At 37.9% G+C, this 21,123-nt stretch overlaps 3 protein-coding genes and 1 pseudogene across 3 annotated transcripts; 1 reads left to right on the forward strand and 3 right to left on the reverse strand.

Moving 5' to 3' along the window:
- Positions 1–4,488: 4,488 nt before the first annotated feature.
- LOC147792401 (glycosyl hydrolase 5 family protein-like) lies at positions 4,489–6,248 on the reverse strand. Its single transcript, XM_087124576.1, has 3 exons — positions 5,673–6,248; positions 5,000–5,600; positions 4,489–4,922 (listed from the first exon to the last, which is right to left on the reverse strand). Exons 1-3 carry the CDS (start codon positions 6,246–6,248, stop codon positions 4,489–4,491), a joined length of 1,611 nt encoding a protein of 536 aa, XP_086980702.1.
- A 2,806-nt stretch (positions 6,249–9,054) lies between these two features.
- On the forward strand, positions 9,055–9,597 carry LOC147792402 (uncharacterized). The gene has a single exon (XM_087124472.1). The coding sequence runs from the start codon at positions 9,055–9,057 to the stop codon at positions 9,595–9,597; it is 543 nt and encodes a 180-aa protein (XP_086980598.1).
- A 431-nt stretch (positions 9,598–10,028) lies between these two features.
- On the reverse strand, positions 10,029–10,643 carry LOC147792403 (secreted RxLR effector protein 161 pseudogene; annotated as a pseudogene).
- Positions 10,644–18,049: 7,406 nt separating this feature from the next.
- LOC147792404 (glycosyl hydrolase 5 family protein-like) lies at positions 18,050–19,809 on the reverse strand. The gene is made up of 3 exons (XM_087124567.1): positions 19,234–19,809; positions 18,561–19,161; positions 18,050–18,483 (listed from the first exon to the last, which is right to left on the reverse strand). The coding sequence occupies exons 1-3, from the start codon at positions 19,807–19,809 to the stop codon at positions 18,050–18,052; spliced, it is 1,611 nt and encodes a 536-aa protein (XP_086980693.1).
- Between the last annotated feature and the right edge of the window lie 1,314 nt (positions 19,810–21,123).

Consider the following 21,123-nt stretch of genomic DNA (forward strand, 5'->3'; position numbering starts at 1 on the left):
ATCGACAAATTGCTCTATTGCCGATGCGATATGAAGAAACTTAGAAGGTACTGAGCGGAGAAATTTTTTCACCAAGCATGCCTCTTCGAAGTTGTCTCCAAAAGTACGTATTTTATTAACAACTCATGTCAATCTTGCTGCATAATCATCTATAGTCTCGGACTCCTTCATATTCATAACTTCGAACTCAATCTTCAGAGTTTGGATCTTTGCCTCCTTTACACGTTCAGCACCCACATGAATAGTTTTTAACGTCTGCCATGCTTCTTTTGCTGTCTCTTTCTCTGCTAACGGAAACAACATCTCCTCAGGGATTGCTTGATAGATAGCTGCTAAGGCCATTTGATCCTTCCTTTCATCAAGACTATCCAGAGACTCAGTTGATTGGATTGCGTCCCACACCCCTTGAGCACGCAAATAGACCTTCATCTTCATAGCCCATGCTGAGTAGTTGGTTCTCGATAACGTCGGGCATTGGAGTGATACCAGACCTTCCTTTGTTGCAGACTTCGACGACTCTCCTCTCTCTCCATTGTTGTTATTATTTCTCGGCATGATCTTTGGCATGTAACCAGTGCTCTGATACCAAATGACAGAAAACACACATACGAGGAAGTGATTTTTGCACAATAACGTTATTCTCTAAGAGAGACAATACTTAGAAAATAAACAAAACCAAGTTACTTATTTTATTCAACTTGTTACACAGTACATATATAGACAGAAAGAAAAACTAACTTCTTACAATCTCAGCCACACATTAATAACTGCTAATAACTTCCCTTGATCTTATCCACAAATACTAAAACTGACATAATTTAAAATACAAACAACAAATACGAATGAATTACGGTTAATACAAGATTGAATAAACTAACAGATCCAGCATTAATGGAGAGGAGCAAGTTCTGAAAGTCGAAGGACGAACGAAAATAAGTAATGGAGGAAGAGGAACTTACAGGGGCAGAGGACGCGGAAGAGGAAGATCAACTTTCAACAAAGCAATGGTTGAATGTTATAGGTGTCATGACTTAGCTCATTTTAATTATGAATGTTCAAAGATGAATAAGGAATTGAATTATGCAGAGCTGGAAGAAGAGGATGAAATGCTGTTAATGGCTCATATGTTAAGACATGAAGCAAAAAGGAGTGATGCTTGGTTCTTAGATTCGGGTTGCTCAAACCATATGTGTGCAAGTGAAGGTATGTTTTCCAGCTTAGACAAGACATTTTCCCACATTGAAAAACTTGGAAATAATACAGGTAGGAAAGTTATGGGAAAGGGTGCAGTGAAATTAACTTTGCATGGGGTTCGTTGCACTATTAGTAATGTGTATTGGGTACCTGAACTAAAAAATAATCTCTTGAGCGTTGGACAACTACAAGAAAAAAGGAGTAGCAGTGCTGTTTGAAGATGGTGTATGTAGCATTTATCATCCACAAAAAGGAAAAATAGCAGAGTCAATTATGATCGCAAATCGGCAGTTTATTTTGGGTGCTGAACCATCTACCACAACAAATGAAGAAAGATGCCTCCAAGTTTCAAATACGGACCAGTCAACACTTTGGCACCATCGATATGGTCATCTCGGCTACAAAGGCTTGTGCACCTTGAAACACAAAAACAAGGTGAAAGGCCTTCCGCAAATTGGGGCTCCAAACCCCACCTGTGAGGCATGTATGAAAGGCAAGCAACATCGGAACTCCATTTCAAAAAATGGGTAAATGGAGAGCAACGGAAAAATTAGACTGGGGGAAAACATTGAAATAGATAAGAACACAGCGGAAGGAGGAGGAATAACAGAGGAAACGACTGAACCGGTTGCTGAAACAATTGAACCAGTTGCTGAAAACGGAGAAAGAAAAATCACGGAAGAAACGACTGAATCGGTTGCTGAAACAATTGAACAAGTTGCTGAAAACAATTTTTCCAGTAACCGTCGCACCAGATTTGACAGTAAGGGAGGGGAGAAATCGACATCCACCTGTATGGTTAACAGATTCCGGTGAAGGCTATGAGAAAAAGGGAAGTGAGGAGATGGTGTACAAACTCCAAAAGGCTCTCTACGGATTAAAACAAGCACCTAGAACCTGGTTTGGTCGAATAGAATCCTACTTCATCAAGGAAGGATTCAAAAGCAGTTCCAGTGAGCAAACACTCTTCATCAAGAGGAAGGGAGGTAAAATTCTTATCGTAAGCATTTACGTTGATGATTTTTTATTTACTGGAGACCAGATGAAGAACTATTGGACGAGTTTAAACGTTCCTTGAAGAAAGAGTTTGATATGACTGACTTAGGTCAGATGAAATTTTTTCTTGGAATAGAGGTAATACAAAGATTAGATGGTATTTTCACATGTCAAAGAAAGTAGGCTGTTGAAGTTTTAAATCGACTTGGCATAGAGAATTACAATTCTGTTTGTAATCCCACTGTTCCAGGAAAGAAAATTGGCAAAGATGAAAATGGTGCAAAAGTATATGTAACTTTGTATAAACAAATAGTGGGAAGTCTGATGTATCTCACAACTACTCGTCTTGATCTCATGCTTGCTGTAAGTTTGATTAGTCGTTTTATGGCATGTCCAACACAACAACATTTTGCAGCAGGTAAAACTGTTTTAAGGTACTTGAAAGGTACGGTAGATTATGGTGTATTTTATAAAAAAGGAGGAGTCGGTGATTTGACTGGATCGACTGGTAGTGACTGTGCCGGAGACATGGAAGAAAGCAAGAGTACTTCAGGCCATGTGCTTGTGATTAGTGGAGGAGCAGTAGCTTGGTTTTCTCGTAAGCAGCCTATAGTCACTTATGAACCAGAGAAGCTGAGTTCGTTGCTGCTAGTTCTTGTGCATGTCAAGATGTTTGGATGAGGAGGATATACTCAAAGAGATTGGTCACTCTCAAATAGAAGGAACAAAGCTAATGTGTGTAATACTTCAACTATTAAGCTATCCAAAAATTCAGTTCTACACGGACGTTCCAAACACATAAGAAAGCATTTCGGAAGTTGCGTGAAGAACTTAGCGTGCAGAGTTTTTCTGACTTGAACTAATTCTTGACAAAGAAGAATAAGTTCACGGGAGAAATGGTGAGAAGAATTTGATTAGATGAAAAAGAGTTAAGAGTATTTTTAGGAATTTAGTTTAAATATTTATCAGATTTGTTTACCAGATTTGTTTCCATTTCGAAGATTTGTGGATAGAAACGTTTCTATGTAGGGTTATTTGTAAGGCTATAAAAGCCAAGTTCACTTTTCAATAATATTATCACCTCAAACTTCAATTGTTTATGTTTTTGGCTTTGTTACGTCAAAACCAGTACTTGTCACTTCTACCTTCCCACAATGGCAAACTCACTCTCTCTAATTTCTTTAATCTATTTTTCTTTGTTCGGGGGGCAACGAGGCTGAGAATCGGTTCATGAGCTGCTTTTTGGCTCGAATTGCCGGGAAGGATATTGATTGGGGCTTGTGGGCGTTCCAAGGAAGTTATATGTACAGACGATGTAATGAAGATCCTGAGTGAAAGTTTTGGTGTTATGGACCACTCTTGGACTAAAGATAGTACCCCCGTCACTTAAACAAATGCTTCCACTTATCAAGAGAGTGAATCAAGGTTAATTTGTTGCTTCTCAATCTAACCGTGCATTATAACAAATCAAACCTTTATATATTTCTTTAGTTAGAATTTGAAACTAAAGCTCTTTTCTTGCGGATCCAAATTCTAAAGCACCAATATCATACATAATGCTGCATCCCGTATCAGGGCAATGTGTCAAATCCGAGGACAAAGGAGGAGTTGAACTCGGCGATTGTGCCACTCCGAAGCAATGGAACCATAGTGGAGATGGAAGTCCCGATGAAGTTGTTGTCAAACGGGCAGGGTTTGAAATCCGTCAGAGATGGAAAAGCACCGGTGGTATCCGACGAATGCTCTGGCGATGGAAGCAATTGGACGGTGGCTTCGAAAGCAAATCTCCAATTGGCCAACAAAATTGGCGAAGACAATTTTTGTTTGGAGAAGGAATCTGATACTATAGTTGTTGTGAAGAAATGCATTTGCTTTAGAGACGAGGGAAGTTGCACCGATGATCCTCAACCCCAATGGTTCAAACTTGTTCCAACAAATGTTGCTTAGTCTATTAATTAGTTTAAAATAGAAATTTAGAATTTGGTCCAATATACTAGTAGTTGTTGGAATTTGAATTTAGGGTTGGCATGAAAGTTTTGAAAATGCCGGAGTCATATTAGGGTTGTCGATTTTATGCTTAAATTCGCAGTTAAATGGTCAATAATTATTTTTCTATTATTTATTATATGTCCAATCTTTTATACGATCATTATTGTTGGTATTATTTTTCATATATGTTTGTACGATAAATAAAATCGGTTATAGTCAAGCACGAGCATGAATAGAATTAGAGATAAAATAGGGGCCAATTCAAAGTCGGACATGTCATATATTTATTCTTCCCAATACATAAGCAACTCACAACGTGTTGGTTTCAACGAGTTCAAACCATTGACTTTGGGTGTCTTGGAGGCAATTTGGAGCACCATCAGTGCAAATACATGAGTTTGTCACAATATTTGAAGAATTAGAGCTTTCAACCTGCAAGCAAAGACTCTTCCCATCTTGAGTTACGGTGGCCAAATGAAGCTTAGTGTTTGAAATGGCTCTCCAAGAACTCTGAGGGCCGAAGCAATCCGTTGAGAGAGATGGCATAAGGCCTTCTCTGCTTGTCTTTAAGCATAAACCAGTGCTTGACATCCTAATTGGAGTGCTATCATTGTCATGAGTCCATCGACTTGAGATGGAGCAATTACCCATGAAAATATCTTTGTTGTCATTTGAGACTTGGATGCATTGGCCACTTTGTGGATGATATATAACATACGAGAACGATGCATTGGAATTTGGATCTGTGCACCGTAAAAAAATGTCTTATACACTTGTTATAGATCCATATATTCAAAATCGTTAATATATTTATACTTACCTTGCAACATAGTCTGCAATAGTTGAAACTTCTGGACAAAGTTAGGATTTTTAATTTGAGTCCAATTGGAGTCGAGAACTCCAAAAGTTTCTGCCGGCCCTGCTTGACCTTCCCTGTAATAATAGCTACCTTGCCAAGTCCATAATGCCCAATCTAAATCTTCTTGTGCAAGATGAGCTGTGAAGCAACTCATGAACCGATTTTCTGCATCGTTAACCTCTCTCTGATCGTACCCATATTCGCTGACAAACAAAGGAAATGGGTTTGGTCCTTCTCTAACAAATTCAGCATGGTCTACAAAGCCATCGATAATATTTGCACAAATATTATTTAGTGGCTGGTTTATAAATTTACTCTCTTGATCTCCACTGAACGAATACAAGTGCACCTCAAAAACCAACTTGTTGTCTAAGGTGCTTACATTCAAGGGCTTCTCTTTTAAGCATCGAAGATCATTATCAAAATTTAGGCCCGAAACAATCACCAAAACATTTGGGTTAATGTTGTGGATTGTTGTTACTCCTTGAGTAACATAATTGTTCCAATCATTTGCATTTTCATTGGTTCCTCGTATCTCGTTTCGTAGGCTCATTCCAACCACCTAAATGTCATAACAAAAGAATGTGAGAATTTAGTTTCAAGAGTGTGAGAATTTTCCTTAATTTGTACGTACCGTTGATTTCTTGGAAAAGCGTTGAGCAACTAAGCTAAGACCTTGTAGCCATTCTTGAGGGTCAAAATAGCGGTCTCCAAAAAATCCATTGCCATCGTCAAGAGAGCAACACCATCTTGGCTGACTCATATGGTTGTCGGCAATCACCATTAAACCACTCTCTCCAAGCACATCAACAACAGCTTCATAGGCTTCAGCAATAGTCTTGTTCAACACAAAAGGATTATATTGAGCCAATCCGGCTTTTGCTTGCTCTAAATCGAGGAGGTCAAAATTCTCTTCAACTGTCCTATTTGCATAACGAGTGAACATTTGAGTTGCATACGTGAGTCGTACACAATTAAACCTCAACTTGATTGCCTCATCTGCCAGCTCTTTTAATGGCCTGTGGTTGAGACCTTCTATTAGCATGCTCTGTGTGTGGGAAGGCCAATTCACGCACACAAGCTTCACTCGACGCCCTGTTGTCGAATCAACGATCCACCTTCCTTTTGTTGACAACGGTAAAGAATAAACAGAAGGAGATAAAAACACAAACAATGCTAGAAAAAGAACAACTTGAAAAGCTCTTCCCATTTTTTCTTCTCTTTTATGAATCGGGGTGAGAGAAGCATAGCCCAAAGGTTACTTATATATCTCATTAATAGGTTGAAATTTGTTCAAAAGATCAAAGATCGATGTAACGGTGAAACTCCTTCCATTTTTTTCTTAATTCAGTTGCTTTGTTAATAAATTGTGTTTCTAACTTTGATAATTTGTTGAGTAATAAGCAAATATTTCTAACAAAGCTAGCAACGTTCATACATATCTTGCCCACAGAACCAATATTTTAACATTATGGCCCCTTTTTCTTAAATAAAACTCGAAGCTTGTTCCAGTCTCAAATTAAAAATTAAAATAGTAGCTAACTACGTTTATGATAAGTTCTTATATAATACCCCTACTACATTTTTTGAGTTGGGGACATTTTTCCACCTAATAATTCACAAATACATAAAATTATTTTAATAAAAATAGAATAGTTAACATCTTAATTATCTAATTTTAAAAAATGTAATCAAATTATTGAAAATATTTTATTTATACACTTTTCATACAATACTATGCATTTATTAATTTATATATATATATATATATATATATATATATATATATATATATATATTCTAGGAGAGAAAGTAGAATATTCTGAACATTGAATTTTTATGTCGCATATTTAGAAGGTCCAAAGCATACAATAAATAAATTCAGATTGCTTTGTCTTTTTGACCGTAAACAATTCGACGTGTAGTTTTGCTATTCGATGTGTAGTTTGGTAAGAACTTATATTATGAGCCTCCATGCCCACGCTTGGAAAATGTCACCTTTTGAATTTGATTGTGTGGAAGGAGAAAAAATGAGGTCTATAATTTTATGTCCCCACTGATAAAAAAATAAATTGCCCATCTGACCTTTTTTTTTCAAACAAATTCTCTTTCTTTTTTCTTGATGGCGGGTTAAAAAGTCACGTCATTAAACTCAGGCCAACTTTTGAAGGGACGAGCCATTACACCGAACTGGTTTTGGATTAGTGGATCATTCTAAAATGTTTGATCAAGCTTTTAGGGTCGACCAAAATTGTAACGCGTCATGTCTAGGATAGATCAAGATTTGTAATGCAGATTCGATACCTAATGGCTCTAAATCTTGGACATGAGCCGTTACAAATTGTATTAGGGCAGTATCTCTCCCAGTAAGATGTGGTTTCAAAACGAACTAATGTGAAAGTTGGTAGGTATGTGACACCCGAGCAAATGAGGGGTACATGACTGAACCCAAACCACTTCCAAACGAGAGGTATCCTGAGGATATGATAGCCAAGAAATACTTTAGAACATGGATAGTCACTCCATATACCAATAAGGTTCATTTTCCTTTTCGATAGCTCAATTATAAGAACTTCATGGTTAGGTATGTTTTGCATGGAGCAATTCTATGATGCACGTAACCTGTGGAGAATTTTTCTAGGATGCATGTGAATATGGAAAAGACATGCCGGAAGAACTCGAGTTAGTTCGCGAGAATAGCTTTCACTCTTAGAAACAAAGAGTAGGTAACCTGACCATGTCAAATCCTAGACATGAGTCGTTACAAAGGTTTGGGAGTCACACTCACTCATGGTCAAACAAATTCACTCTTGATCCAACGTACAAATATAGTTACATAAGCAAAGTAAAAAGTGATATAATCCAAAAAATGTATAAACAACCTACGTACCATAATTAAAATTTTTAATACTCCTCGTAATTAAACACTACAAACTTAGTAGCCATTTGGTTTCAAATTCCTCCCATAATTCTTCATTAATCAGAAATTTTGTACATGCTTGTCACAATCTTCCCTTTGAGTCATTTGGGTTTTAGTATTGAAAGTAGATGAGTAGTTCATTTTAACCTCAATCCTTTTCTTGATGAATCCAATTATTTTGACCCTTCCTGGCATTTCCGTGTGGCTACTGATATTCAAACCTCCCGACTTCAAATCCTCCATCAAACTCAGACCCTCATCCATTTCCTCCGCCTCGGTCTCCACCGTCACATTCATCGTCATCATGTCCTTTGCCTTCGTCAATCCGCCGGCGTCTCCCCTTCTCCGATCACCTCGCCGTGGTAGTAAATCACCATCGTGGCTTTTGAGTATTTGAACGATGCGACATTAGGATTCCGCACGAAGACACTAGCCACAACGAGTATGCCACCGTCTGAGAAGGAAGAACGGTGAGTTTTAAATGATTATTAAGAAAATTAGATGAAAACCCAATTAAGCGTTAGATTTTGACTTAGTAATAACTCAGGAAAACCTAAACAATCGTAGTGTCAAGTTATGATATTATTGAATACTCAACCTGGCTTTTACAACTTTACAAATAACAATAGAAATATTAACTATATGACAAATAATTAAACTAAATACCAAACAATACTCTTAAAACAACCCTTCGCCCCTCTCTTTCTACTCCCTATAAACACAACCTTCGTACCACTTCATGTTCGAAGAATTTGATTAGATCAAAGAAGAGTTAGAGTATTTTTATGGGGTTAGTTTAAATATTTGATTTGTTTACCAAATTTGTTTACAAGATTTTTGTTTCCAAGATTTGTGGTTAGTTTCTATTTAGGGTTATTTGTGAGACTACGAAAGCCAAGTTCAATATTCAATAATATTATCACTTCCAGCTTCAATTGTTTATGTTTCTGGCTTAGTTGTGTCAAAACCTAGCAATTGGTATCATAGCCCCAATTTTTTAGTGATCAAATAGAGAGAGTATGAGTGAAGACAAAGTTTTAACGAAGATCCCTCACTTCGATGGTCACTTTGATCATTTTAGTGATGGAGTGAGCTGATGGAATATTTGCTCAGAGCAAAAGGTCTATGGAGTGTGGCGGAGATTGGTTTCTCAGGTCAAGAGGAAGGAACAATGTTGACTGAGGCACAAAAGGGCCACCTTGATGATGCTAGACTCAAAGATCACCAAGTAAAGCATTACCTCTTCCAGGCAATTTATCGAGCTGTCTTTGAGCAAATCTTGGATCGTCGCACAGCCAAGATTGTTTGGGACTCAATGAAACGAAAATTTTGTGGAAACCAAAAAGTGAAGAAATCTCTTCTTAATGCATTAAGGAGAGCATTTGAGATCCTAGAGATGAAGAATGATAAAAGCATCAAAGATTATTTTGTAAGAGTGATGATAACCTCCAACAAGATGAGAAGCAGTGGAGAAGATATGCCAGACAAGAAAATTGTAGAAAAAATTATGCGTACCCTGACTGAAAAATTTAAGTATGTTGTAGTATCCATGGAGGAATCCAAAGATACTGATAACATGTCCATTGATGAATTACAAAGTTCATTAGTGGTGCATGAACAAAAATTGCGAAGATCCTGACAGAAAACACACGTACGAGGAAGTGAGTTTTGCACAATAACGTAATTCTCTAAGAGAGACAATACTTAGAAAATAAACAAAACCAACTTACTTATTTTATTCAACTTGTTACACAGTATATATACAGACAGAGAGAAAAACTAACTTCTTACAATCTTAGCCACACATTAATAACTGCTAATAACTTCCCTTGATCTTATCCACAAATACTAAAACTGACATAATTTAAAATACAAAAAGCAAATACAAATGAATTACGGTTAATACAAGATTAAATAAACTAACAAATCATCCCCTTAATCTTGTATTTCGATCTTCACATTCTTACATTCTTCAAACCAATTCTTTCTCGAAGCTCCACAAATTTTTGTCGTCCTATTGGCTTCGTAAGTATATCAGCCAATTAATCCTCAGTTTTTACATGATCCACTTCAATCTCCTTTTTGCACACATTCACGAATGAAATGGAACCTCATGTCTATATGTTTGCTGCGATCATGATGAACTGGTTTTTTCGCTAATGCTATAGCAGACTTGTTATCGATATTTAAACGAACTGGATTTACTTCCTTCCCATGCAATTCCTTCAGTAAACGTCCTAACCACATTCCTTGACAAGCAGCTGACGTCGCCGCAATATACTCCGCTTCAAAGGATGAAAGTGCCACCATCTTTTGTTTCTTTGAAGTCCATGTGATTGGATTGCCATATAAGAAAAACAATGTCCCCGTAGTGCTCTTTCGATCATCTATATCTCCAGCAAGATCACTATCACTATATCCGATTAATCGATTTTCTACTTGCTTTGCCTTAACATAATGACATCCAATATCAATGGTTCCTTTCACGTACCTGAGTATTTGCTTCACAGCTTCCATATGAACCATGGTCGGAGCTTCCATATAACGACTCATAACTCCAACGGAATATGATAAGTCAGGTCGTGTGTTCACTAAATAACGAAGACTTCCGATAATACTCTTGTAAAGAGTGGAATCCACAGATCGACAATTACTCGCTTTGCTTAGCTTTGTTCTCGGCTCCATAGGAAAACATGACACCGATTACAATCCATCATTCCAAGTTTTGCCAAAAGCTTTGCCGCATAACTCGACTGAGATTACCTGATTCCATCGAAGTCTTGTTTAACTTCTATTCCCAAATAATAAGGCAGGAATCCTAAATCACTCATTTCAAACAACTTCTTCATTTGTTGGTTGAAGCTCAAAATATCATCCTTGCTCGACCCGACAATAATTAAATCATCAACATAAACTCCAACTATCTGAATTTTATTTTCTTTCCAACGTGTATACACAGCATGCTCTAAAGGACACTTTTGAAATCCAAGAGACTTTAAGAAATTATCCAGTTTTGCATTCCAGGCACGAGGTGCTTGACGTAAGCCATACAATGCTTTCCTAAGTCGTAAAACATTCCCTTCTCGACCTTCCACAGCAAATTCTTCTGGTAGTTCTACATAAACCTCTTCCTTCAACTCACCATTAAGAAACGCTGACTTGACATCCATATGATGAATCTCCCAACTCTCCTGCGCTGCTATAGCAATCAAGACTCGCACTGTTTCAAGCCTTGCAACAGGTGCAAATACCTCATCAAAATCCACTCCATATTTCTCGACAAAACCCTTTGCGACTAAACGGGCTTTATACCTCACGATCTCCCCATTCGAATTTCTATTCAACTTATATACCCATTTCAACCCGATTGCTCGATGTCCCTTTGGTAGTTTTGCGAACTCTCACGTGCCATTTTTTTCAATAACAGACAAATCTTCTAGCATTGCTTGCTGCCATTTTTCATTATCTCTTGCTTCCATATATGAATTTGGCTCCTCAAGTGAAAGAAAACACATCCCAGCTTCTTCATTCAACTCAATAGAATCAGAGTAAATTTCTCTTAACGATCGAAATTTTCTTGGACTAGATGAGACGTATGAATCGTCTCCTATTGATAAATCATTTGCTGGTGATGAATCGTCTCCCAATAGAGTCCCTGATGATTCTCCCCGCTCTTCTAAAATGTCCTCGTCCTTCACATAGACCTGAGGATCATAATGAACAGCGAATTTACCACCTTCCTTCTTATTTTCTTCCAATTGTTGCACATCCCATTTATATTCTTCTTCTTCTAGAAACTTGACGTCTCGGCTGATATGAAGTCTTTTCGCTTTAGGATCATACAAACGATAAGCTTTTGAACCTGCTTCATATCCCACGAAAATCATTGGCACACTTCGGTCTTGTAATTTGGTTAAATTTGGTGTTGTATTTCTTCCATACGCCAGGCTTTTGAACACTCTAAAATGCTCTACATTAGGCTTTCTTCCTCTCCATTTCTCATGAGGAGTTGCTTCAATTACACTCTTCGTTGGGGATCTATTGAGGATTTAGACAGCTGTCTTCACTGCCTCTGCCCAGAAATGCATCGGCAAATTTTTGCACTTCAACATGCTTCGCACCATTGCAATAACCGTTTGGTTTCGTCGTTCAACCACACCATTTTGTTGCGGAGAATAGGGTTCTGTTAAATATCTTTTAATCCCACTGCTCTCACAATATTCTTTGAACTCAATACTTGTAAATTCTCCACCTCTATCAGTTCTAAGCGCTTGCAATTTCTTTCCGGATTCAGCTTCAATTTTATTTTAAACACGTTTGGATCCCAAGAATGCATCAGATTTATTTTTGAGCAATTCAATCCACATATATCTACTAAAATCATCTACCAACAGCAAAAAGAATTTATTACCTCCATGAGTTGTTGGAGTAATTGGACCACACAAATCGCCATGCACCAATTGTAGAACACTAACGGCTCGAAAATTCGCTTGTTGTGGGAATGGTGTTCTTCGTTGTTTAGTGATTACACAACTATCACAAACTTGTTCGATCCTTTCAACGTGCGGAATTCCTTTCACCATTTGTTTCGTAGACAGGTTTCCTAAAGCCTCAAAATTCAAATGCCCATATCTAGCATGCCACAACCAAGAATCTTCAGACAACTTACCAAGTAGACATGTTGGTTTCGTTGTTTTTAGGCTAATTGTATATAGCCTATTTCGTGACCGCTTCACTTTTGCCAAGAACTCCTTTGCCTTTGCGAAAATGACAAGTAAACCATGTTCGATCTCAACTTTACAGCCCTGTTCATCCAATTGTCCTAAACTTATAATGTTACTTTTAAGTTTAGGAATGAATTATACATCGGAAAGGATACAGTGATCTCCATTTTCACATTGCAGCATCACGTCTCCACGTCCTTTTATCTCTACAAGTGATCGGTCTCCGAACTTCACCGTGCCGGTCACTGACTCGTTCAATTCCGAGAACCAACTTCGACAACCAGTCATATGATTGCTGGCTCCCGTATCTAGGAACCAAGTGTTGTTTTTCTTGTCAATTTCTTCCGGGACAACCTTCTCTTCATAAAGAGCCATCTCCGTCAACTCTGGTGAACCGAGAGTTCGGACTTCACAAACCTGTGCTATAAGTAAGACTGGCTCATCCTCATCACCTTGCATCTCAGTCAAGTGCGCCTGATCCTCCCTTTTCTTCGATCTACAGTGGGATGCATAATGGCCAATCTTTTGACAATTATAACATTTCACCTTCCGACATTCTGAGGCATAGTGGCCTAGGCCTTGACAATTGTAGCATTTTACCTTGCTCTTGTCACTCTTCTTCTCTTGATGTAACGAGTCGTTTCCACGTCCATGACCTCTCCCTCTCCAGCGACCACTACGACCTCGCCCTCGGCTATGGCCTCCATTGTCGCTACGTTTTTTCTTGAAAGTTGAACTTTCACCTTTGCCTTTCGATTCTTTTGCTTTCCATTCTCCTTTTGTAAATAAGACATGCTCAGCATTCTCTTTGTTGCCACCGATCCGTTCCTCGTATGCTTTAAGACGGCCGATGACTTCCTCCATGGTCATCACATTTAAATCGACAAATTGCTCTATTGCCGATGCGATATGAAGAAACTTAGAAGGTACTGAGCGGAGAAATTTTTTCACCAAGCATGCCTCTTCGAAGTTGTCTCCAAAAGTACGTATTTTATTAACAACTCATGTCAATCTTGCTGCATAATCATCTATAGTCTCGGACTCCTTCATATTCATAACTTCGAACTCAATCTTCAGAGTTTGGATCTTTGCCTCCTTTACACGTTCAGCACCCACATGAATAGTTTTTAACGTCTGCCATGCTTCTTTTGCTGTCTCTTTCTCTGCTAACGGAAACAACATCTCCTCAGGGATTGCTTGATAGATAGCTGCTAAGGCCATTTGATCCTTCCTTTCATCAAGACTATCCAGAGACTCAGTTGATTGGATTGCGTCCCACACCCCTTGAGCACGCAAATAGACCTTCATCTTCATAGCCCATGCTGAGTAGTTGGTTCTCGATAACGTCGGGCATTGGAGTGATACCAGACCTTCCTTTGTTGCAGACTTCGACGACTCTCCTCTCTCTCCATTGTTGTTATTATTTCTCGGCATGATCTTTGGCATGTAACCAGTGCTCTGATACCAAATGACAGAAAACACACATACGAGGAAGTGATTTTTGCACAATAACGTTATTCTCTAAGAGAGACAATACTTAGAAAATAAACAAAACCAAGTTACTTATTTTATTCAACTTGTTACACAGTACATATATAGACAGAAAGAAAAACTAACTTCTTACAATCTCAGCCACACATTAATAACTGCTAATAACTTCCCTTGATCTTATCCACAAATACTAAAACTGACATAATTTAAAATACAAACAACAAATACGAATGAATTACGGTTAATACAAGATTGAATAAACTAACAGATCCAGCATTAATGGAGAGGAGCAAGTTCTGAAAGTCGAAGGACGAACGAAAATAAGTAATGGAGGAAGAGGAACTTACAGGGGCAGAGGACGCGGAAGAGGAAGATCAACTTTCAACAAAGCAATGGTTGAATGTTATAGGTGTCATGACTTAGCTCATTTTAATTATGAATGTTCAAAGATGAATAAGGAATTGAATTATGCAGAGCTGGAAGAAGAGGATGAAATGCTGTTAATGGCTCATATGTTAAGACATGAAGCAAAAAGGAGTGATGCTTGGTTCTTAGATTCGGGTTGCTCAAACCATATGTGTGCAAGTGAAGGTATGTTTTCCAGCTTAGACAAGACATTTTCCCACATTGAAAAACTTGGAAATAATACAGGTAGGAAAGTTATGGGAAAGGGTGCAGTGAAATTAACTTTGCATGGGGTTCGTTGCACTATTAGTAATGTGTATTGGGTACCTGAACTAAAAAATAATCTCTTGAGCGTTGGACAACTACAAGAAAAAAGGAGTAGCAGTGCTGTTTGAAGATGGTGTATGTAGCATTTATCATCCACAAAAAGGAAAAATAGCAGAGTCAATTATGATCGCAAATCGGCAGTTTATTTTGGGTGCTGAACCATCTACCACAACAAATGAAGAAAGATGCCTCCAAGTTTCAAATACGGACCAGTCAACACTTTGGCACCATCGATATGGTCATCTCGGCTACAAAGGCTTGTGCACCTTGAAACACAAAAACAAGGTGAAAGGCCTTCCGCAAATTGGGGCTCCAAACCCCACCTGTGAGGCATGTATGAAAGGCAAGCAACATCGGAACTCCATTTCAAAAAATGGGTAAATGGAGAGCAACGGAAAAATTAGACTGGGGGAAAACATTGAAATAGATAAGAACACAGCGGAAGGAGGAGGAATAACAGAGGAAACGACTGAACCGGTTGCTGAAACAATTGAACCAGTTGCTGAAAACGGAGAAAGAAAAATCACGGAAGAAACGACTGAATCGGTTGCTGAAACAATTGAACAAGTTGCTGAAAACAATTTTTCCAGTAACCGTCGCACCAGATTTGACAGTAAGGGAAGGGAGAAATCGACATCCACCTGTATGGTTAACAGATTCCGGTGAAGGCTATGAGAAAAAGGGAAGTGAGGAGATGGTGTACAAACTCCAAAAGGCTCTCTACGGATTAAAACAAGCACCTAGAACCTGGTTTGGTCGAATAGAATCCTACTTCATCAAGGAAGGATTCAAAAGCAGTTCCAGTGAGCAAACACTCTTCATCAAGAGGAAGGGAGGTAAAATTCTTATCGTAAGCATTTACGTTGATGATTTTTTATTTACTGGAGACCAGATGAAGAACTATTGGACGAGTTTAAACGTTCCTTGAAGAAAGAGTTTGATATGACTGACTTAGGTCAGATGAAATTTTTTCTTGGAATAGAGGTAATACAAAGATTAGATGGTATTTTCACATGTCAAAGAAAGTAGGCTGTTGAAGTTTTAAATCGACTTGGCATAGAGAATTACAATTCTGTTTGTAATCCCACTGTTCCAGGAAAGAAAATTGGCAAAGATGAAAATGGTGCAAAAGTATATGTAACTTTGTATAAACAAATAGTGGGAAGTCTGATGTATCTCACAACTACTCGTCTTGATCTCATGCTTGCTGTAAGTTTGATTAGTCGTTTTATGGCATGTCCAACACAACAACATTTTGCAGCAGGTAAAACTGTTTTAAGGTACTTGAAAGGTACGGTAGATTATGGTGTATTTTATAAAAAAGGAGGAGTCGGTGATTTGACTGGATCGACTGGTAGTGACTGTGCCGGAGACATGGAAGAAAGCAAGAGTACTTCAGGCCATGTGCTTGTGATTAGTGGAGGAGCAGTAGCTTGGTTTTCTCGTAAGCAGCCTATAGTCACTTATGAACCAGAGAAGCTGAGTTCGTTGCTGCTAGTTCTTGTGCATGTCAAGATGTTTGGATGAGGAGGATATACTCAAAGAGATTGGTCACTCTCAAATAGAAGGAACAAAGCTAATGTGTGTAATACTTCAACTATTAAGCTATCCAAAAATTCAGTTCTACACGGACGTTCCAAACACATAAGAAAGCATTTCGGAAGTTGCGTGAAGAACTTAGCGTGCAGAGTTTTTCTGACTTGAACTAATTCTTGACAAAGAAGAATAAGTTCACGGGAGAAATGGTGAGAAGAATTTGATTAGATGAAAAAGAGTTAAGAGTATTTTTAGGAATTTAGTTTAAATATTTATCAGATTTGTTTACCAGATTTGTTTCCATTTCGAAGATTTGTGGATAGAAACGTTTCTATGTAGGGTTATTTGTAAGGCTATAAAAGCCAAGTTCACTTTTCAATAATATTATCACCTCAAACTTCAATTGTTTATGTTTTTGGCTTTGTTACGTCAAAACCAGTACTTGTCACTTCTACCTTCCCACAATGGCAAACTCACTCTCTCTAATTTCTTTAATCTATTTTTCTTTGTTCGGGGGGCAACGAGGCTGAGAATCGGTTCATGAGCTGCTTTTTGGCTCGAATTGCCGGGAAGGATATTGATTGGGGCTTGTGGGCGTTCCAAGGAAGTTATATGTACAGACGGTGTAATGAAGATCCTGAGTGAAAGTTTTGGTGTTATGGACCACTCTTGGACTAAAGATAGTACCCCCGTCACTTAAACAAATGCTTCCACTTATCAAGAGAGTGAATCAAGGTTAATTTGTTGCTTCTCAATCTAACCGTGCATTATAACAAATCAAACCTTTATATATTTCTTTAGTTAGAATTTGAAACTAAAGCTCTTTTCTTGCGGATCCAAATTCTAAAGCACCAATATCATACATAATGCTGCATCCCGTATCAGGGCAATGTGTCAAATCCGAGGACAAAGGAGGAGTTGAACTCGGCGATTGTGCCACTCCGAAGCAATGGAACCATAGTGGAGATGGAAGTCCCGATGAAGTTGTTGTCAAACGGGCAGGGTTTGAAATCCGTCAGAGATGGAAAAGCACCGGTGGTATCCGACGAATGCTCTGGCGATGGAAGCAATTGGACGGTGGCTTCGAAAGCAAATCTCCAATTGGCCAACAAAATTGGCGAAGACAATTTTTGTTTGGAGAAGGAATCTGATACTATAGTTGTTGTGAAGAAATGCATTTGCTTTAGAGACGAGGGAAGTTGCACCGATGATCCTCAACCCCAATGGTTCAAACTTGTTCCAACAAATGTTGCTTAGTCTATTAATTAGTTTAAAATAGAAATTTAGAATTTGGTCCAATATACTAGTAGTTGTTGGAATTTGAATTTAGGGTTGGCATGAAAGTTTTGAAAATGCCGGAGTCATATTAGGGTTGTCGATTTTATGCTTAAATTCGCAGTTAAATGGTCAATAATTATTTTTCTATTATTTATTATATGTCCAATCTTTTATACGATCATTATTGTTGGTATTATTTTTCATATATGTTTGTACGATAAATAAAATCGGTTATAGTCAAGCACGAGCATGAATAGAATTAGAGATAAAATAGGGGCCAATTCAAAGTCGGGCATGTCATATATTTATTCTTCCCAATACATAAGCAACTCACAACGTGTTGGTTTCAACGAGTTCAAACCATTGACTTTGGGTGTCTTGGAGGCAATTTGGAGCACCATCAGTGCAAATACATGAGTTTGTCACAATATTTGAAGAATTAGAGCTTTCAACCTGCAAGCAAAGACTCTTCCCATCTTGAGTTACGGTGGCCAAATGAAGCTTAGTGTTTGAAATGGCTCTCCAAGAACTCTGAGGGCCGAAGCAATCCGTTGAGAGAGATGGCATAAGGCCTTCTCCGCTTGTCTTTAAGCATAAACCAGTGCTTGACATCCTAATTGGAGTGCTATCATTGTCATGAGTCCATCGACTTGAGATGGAGCAATTACCCATGAAAATATCTTTGTTGTCATTTGAGACTTGGATGCATTGGCCACTTTGTGGATGATATATAACATACGAGAACGATGCATTGGAATTTGGATCTGTGCACCGTAAAAAAATGTCTTATACACTTGTTATAGATCCATATATTCGAAATCGTTAATATATTTATACTTACCTTGCAACATAGTCTGCAATAGTTGAAACTTCTGGACAAAGTTAGGATTTTTAATTTGAGTCCAATTGGAGTCGAGAACTCCAAAAGTTTCTGCCGGCCCTGCTTGACCTTCCCTGTAATAATAGCTACCTTGCCAAGTCCATAATGCCCAATCTAAATCTTCTTGTGCAAGATGAGCTGTGAAGCAACTCATGAACCGATTTTCTGCATCGTTAACCTCTCTCTGATCGTACCCATATTCGCTGACAAACAAAGGAAATGGGTTTGGTCCTTCTCTAACAAATTCAGCATGGTCTACAAAGCCATCGATAATATTTGCACAAATATTATTTAGTGGCTGGTTTATAAATTTACTCTCTTGATCTCCACTGAACGAATACAAGTGCACCTCAAAAACCAACTTGTTGTCTAAGGTGCTTACATTCAAGGGCTTCTCTTTTAAGCATCGAAGATCATTATCAAAATTTAGGCCCGAAACAATCACCAAAACATTTGGGTTAATGTTGTGGATTGTTGTTACTCCTTGAGTAACATAATTGTTCCAATCATTTGCATTTTCATTGGTTCCTCGTATCTCGTTTCGTAGGCTCATTCCAACCACCTAAATGTCATAACAAAAGAATGTGAGAATTTAGTTTCAAGAGTGTGAGAATTTTCCTTAATTTGTACGTACCGTTGATTTCTTGGAAAAGCGTTGAGCAACTAAGCTAAGACCTTGTAGCCATTCTTGAGGGTCAAAATAGCGGTCTCCAAAAAATCCATTGCCATCGTCAAGAGAGCAACACCATCTTGGCTGACTCATATGGTTGTCGGCAATCACCATTAAACCACTCTCTCCAAGCACATCAACAACAGCTTCATAGGCTTCAGCAATAGTCTTGTTCAACACAAAAGGATTATATTGAGCCAATCCGGCTTTTGCTTGCTCTAAATCGAGGAGGTCAAAATTCTCTTCAACTGTCCTATTTGCATAACGAGTGAACATTTGAGTTGCATACGTGAGTCGTACACAATTAAACCTCAACTTGATTGCCTCATCTGCCAGCTCTTTTAATGGCCTGTGGTTGAGACCTTCTATTAGCATGCTCTGTGTGTGGGAAGGCCAATTCACGCACACAAGCTTCACTCGACGCCCTGTTGTCGAATCAACGATCCACCTTCCTTTTGTTGACAACGGTAAAGAATAAACAGAAGGAGATAAAAACACAAACAATGCTAGAAAAAGAACAACTTGAAAAGCTCTTCCCATTTTTTCTTCTCTTTTATGAATCGGGGTGAGAGAAGCATAGCCCAAAGGTTGCTTATATATCTCATTAATAGGTTGAAATTTGTTCAAAAGATCAAAGATCGATGTAACGGTGAAACTCCTTCCATTTTTTTCTTAATTCAGTTGCTTTGTTAATAAATTGTGTTTCTAACTTTGATAATTTGTTGAGTAATAAGCAAATATTTCTAACAAAGCTAGCAACGTTCATACATATCTTGCCCACAGAACCAATATTTTAACATTATGGCCCCTTCTTCTTAAATAAAACTCGAAGCTTGTTCCAGTCTCAAATTAAAAATTAAAATAGTAGCTAACTACGTTTATGATAAGTTCTTATATAATACCCCTACTACATTTTTTGAGTTGGGGACATTTTTCCACCTAATAATTCACAAATACATAAAATTATTTTAATAAAAATAGAATAGTTAACATCTTAATTATCTAATTTTAAAAAATGTAATCAAATTATTGAAAATATTTTATTTATACACTTTTCATACAATACTATGCATTTATTAATTTATATATATATATATATATATATATATATATATTCTAGGAGAGAAAGTAGAATATTCTGAACATTGAATTTTTATGTCGCATATTTAGAAGGTCCAAAGCATACAATAAATAAATTCAGATTGCTTTGTCTTTTTGACCGTAAACAATTCGACGTGTAGTTTGGCTATTCGATGTGTAGTTTGGTAAGAACTTATATTATGAGCCTCCATGCCCACGCTTGGAAAATGTCACCTTTTGAATTTGATTGTGTGGAAGGAGAAAAAATGAGGTCTATAATTTTATGTCCCCACTGATAAAAAAATAAATTGGCCATCTGACCTTCTTTTTTCAAACAAATTCTCTTTCTTTTTTCTTGATGGCGGGTTAAAAAGTCACGTCGTTAAACTCAGGCCAACTTTTGAAGGGACGAGCCATTACACCGAACTGGTTTTGGATTAGTGGATCATTCTAAAATGTTTGATCAAGCTTTTAGGGTCGACCAAAATTGTAACGCGTCATGTCTAGGATAGATCAAGATTTGTAATGCAGATTCGATACCTAATGGCTCTAAATCTTGGACATGAGCCGTTACAAATTGTATTAGGGCAGTATCTCTCCCAGTAAGATGTGGTTTGAAAACGAACTAATGTGAAAGTTGGTAGGTATGTGACACCCGAGCAAATGAGGGGTACATGACTGAACCGAAACCACTTCCAAACGAGAGGTATCCTGAGGATATGATAGCCAAGAAATACTTTAGAACATGGATAGTCACTCCATATACCAATAAGG

Source organism: Cucurbita pepo, chromosome 6, assembly GCF_057944985.1.
Source record: "Cucurbita pepo subsp. pepo isolate OVF chromosome 6, ASM5794498v1, whole genome shotgun sequence".
Lineage (NCBI taxonomy): Eukaryota > Viridiplantae > Streptophyta > Magnoliopsida > Cucurbitales > Cucurbitaceae > Cucurbita > Cucurbita pepo.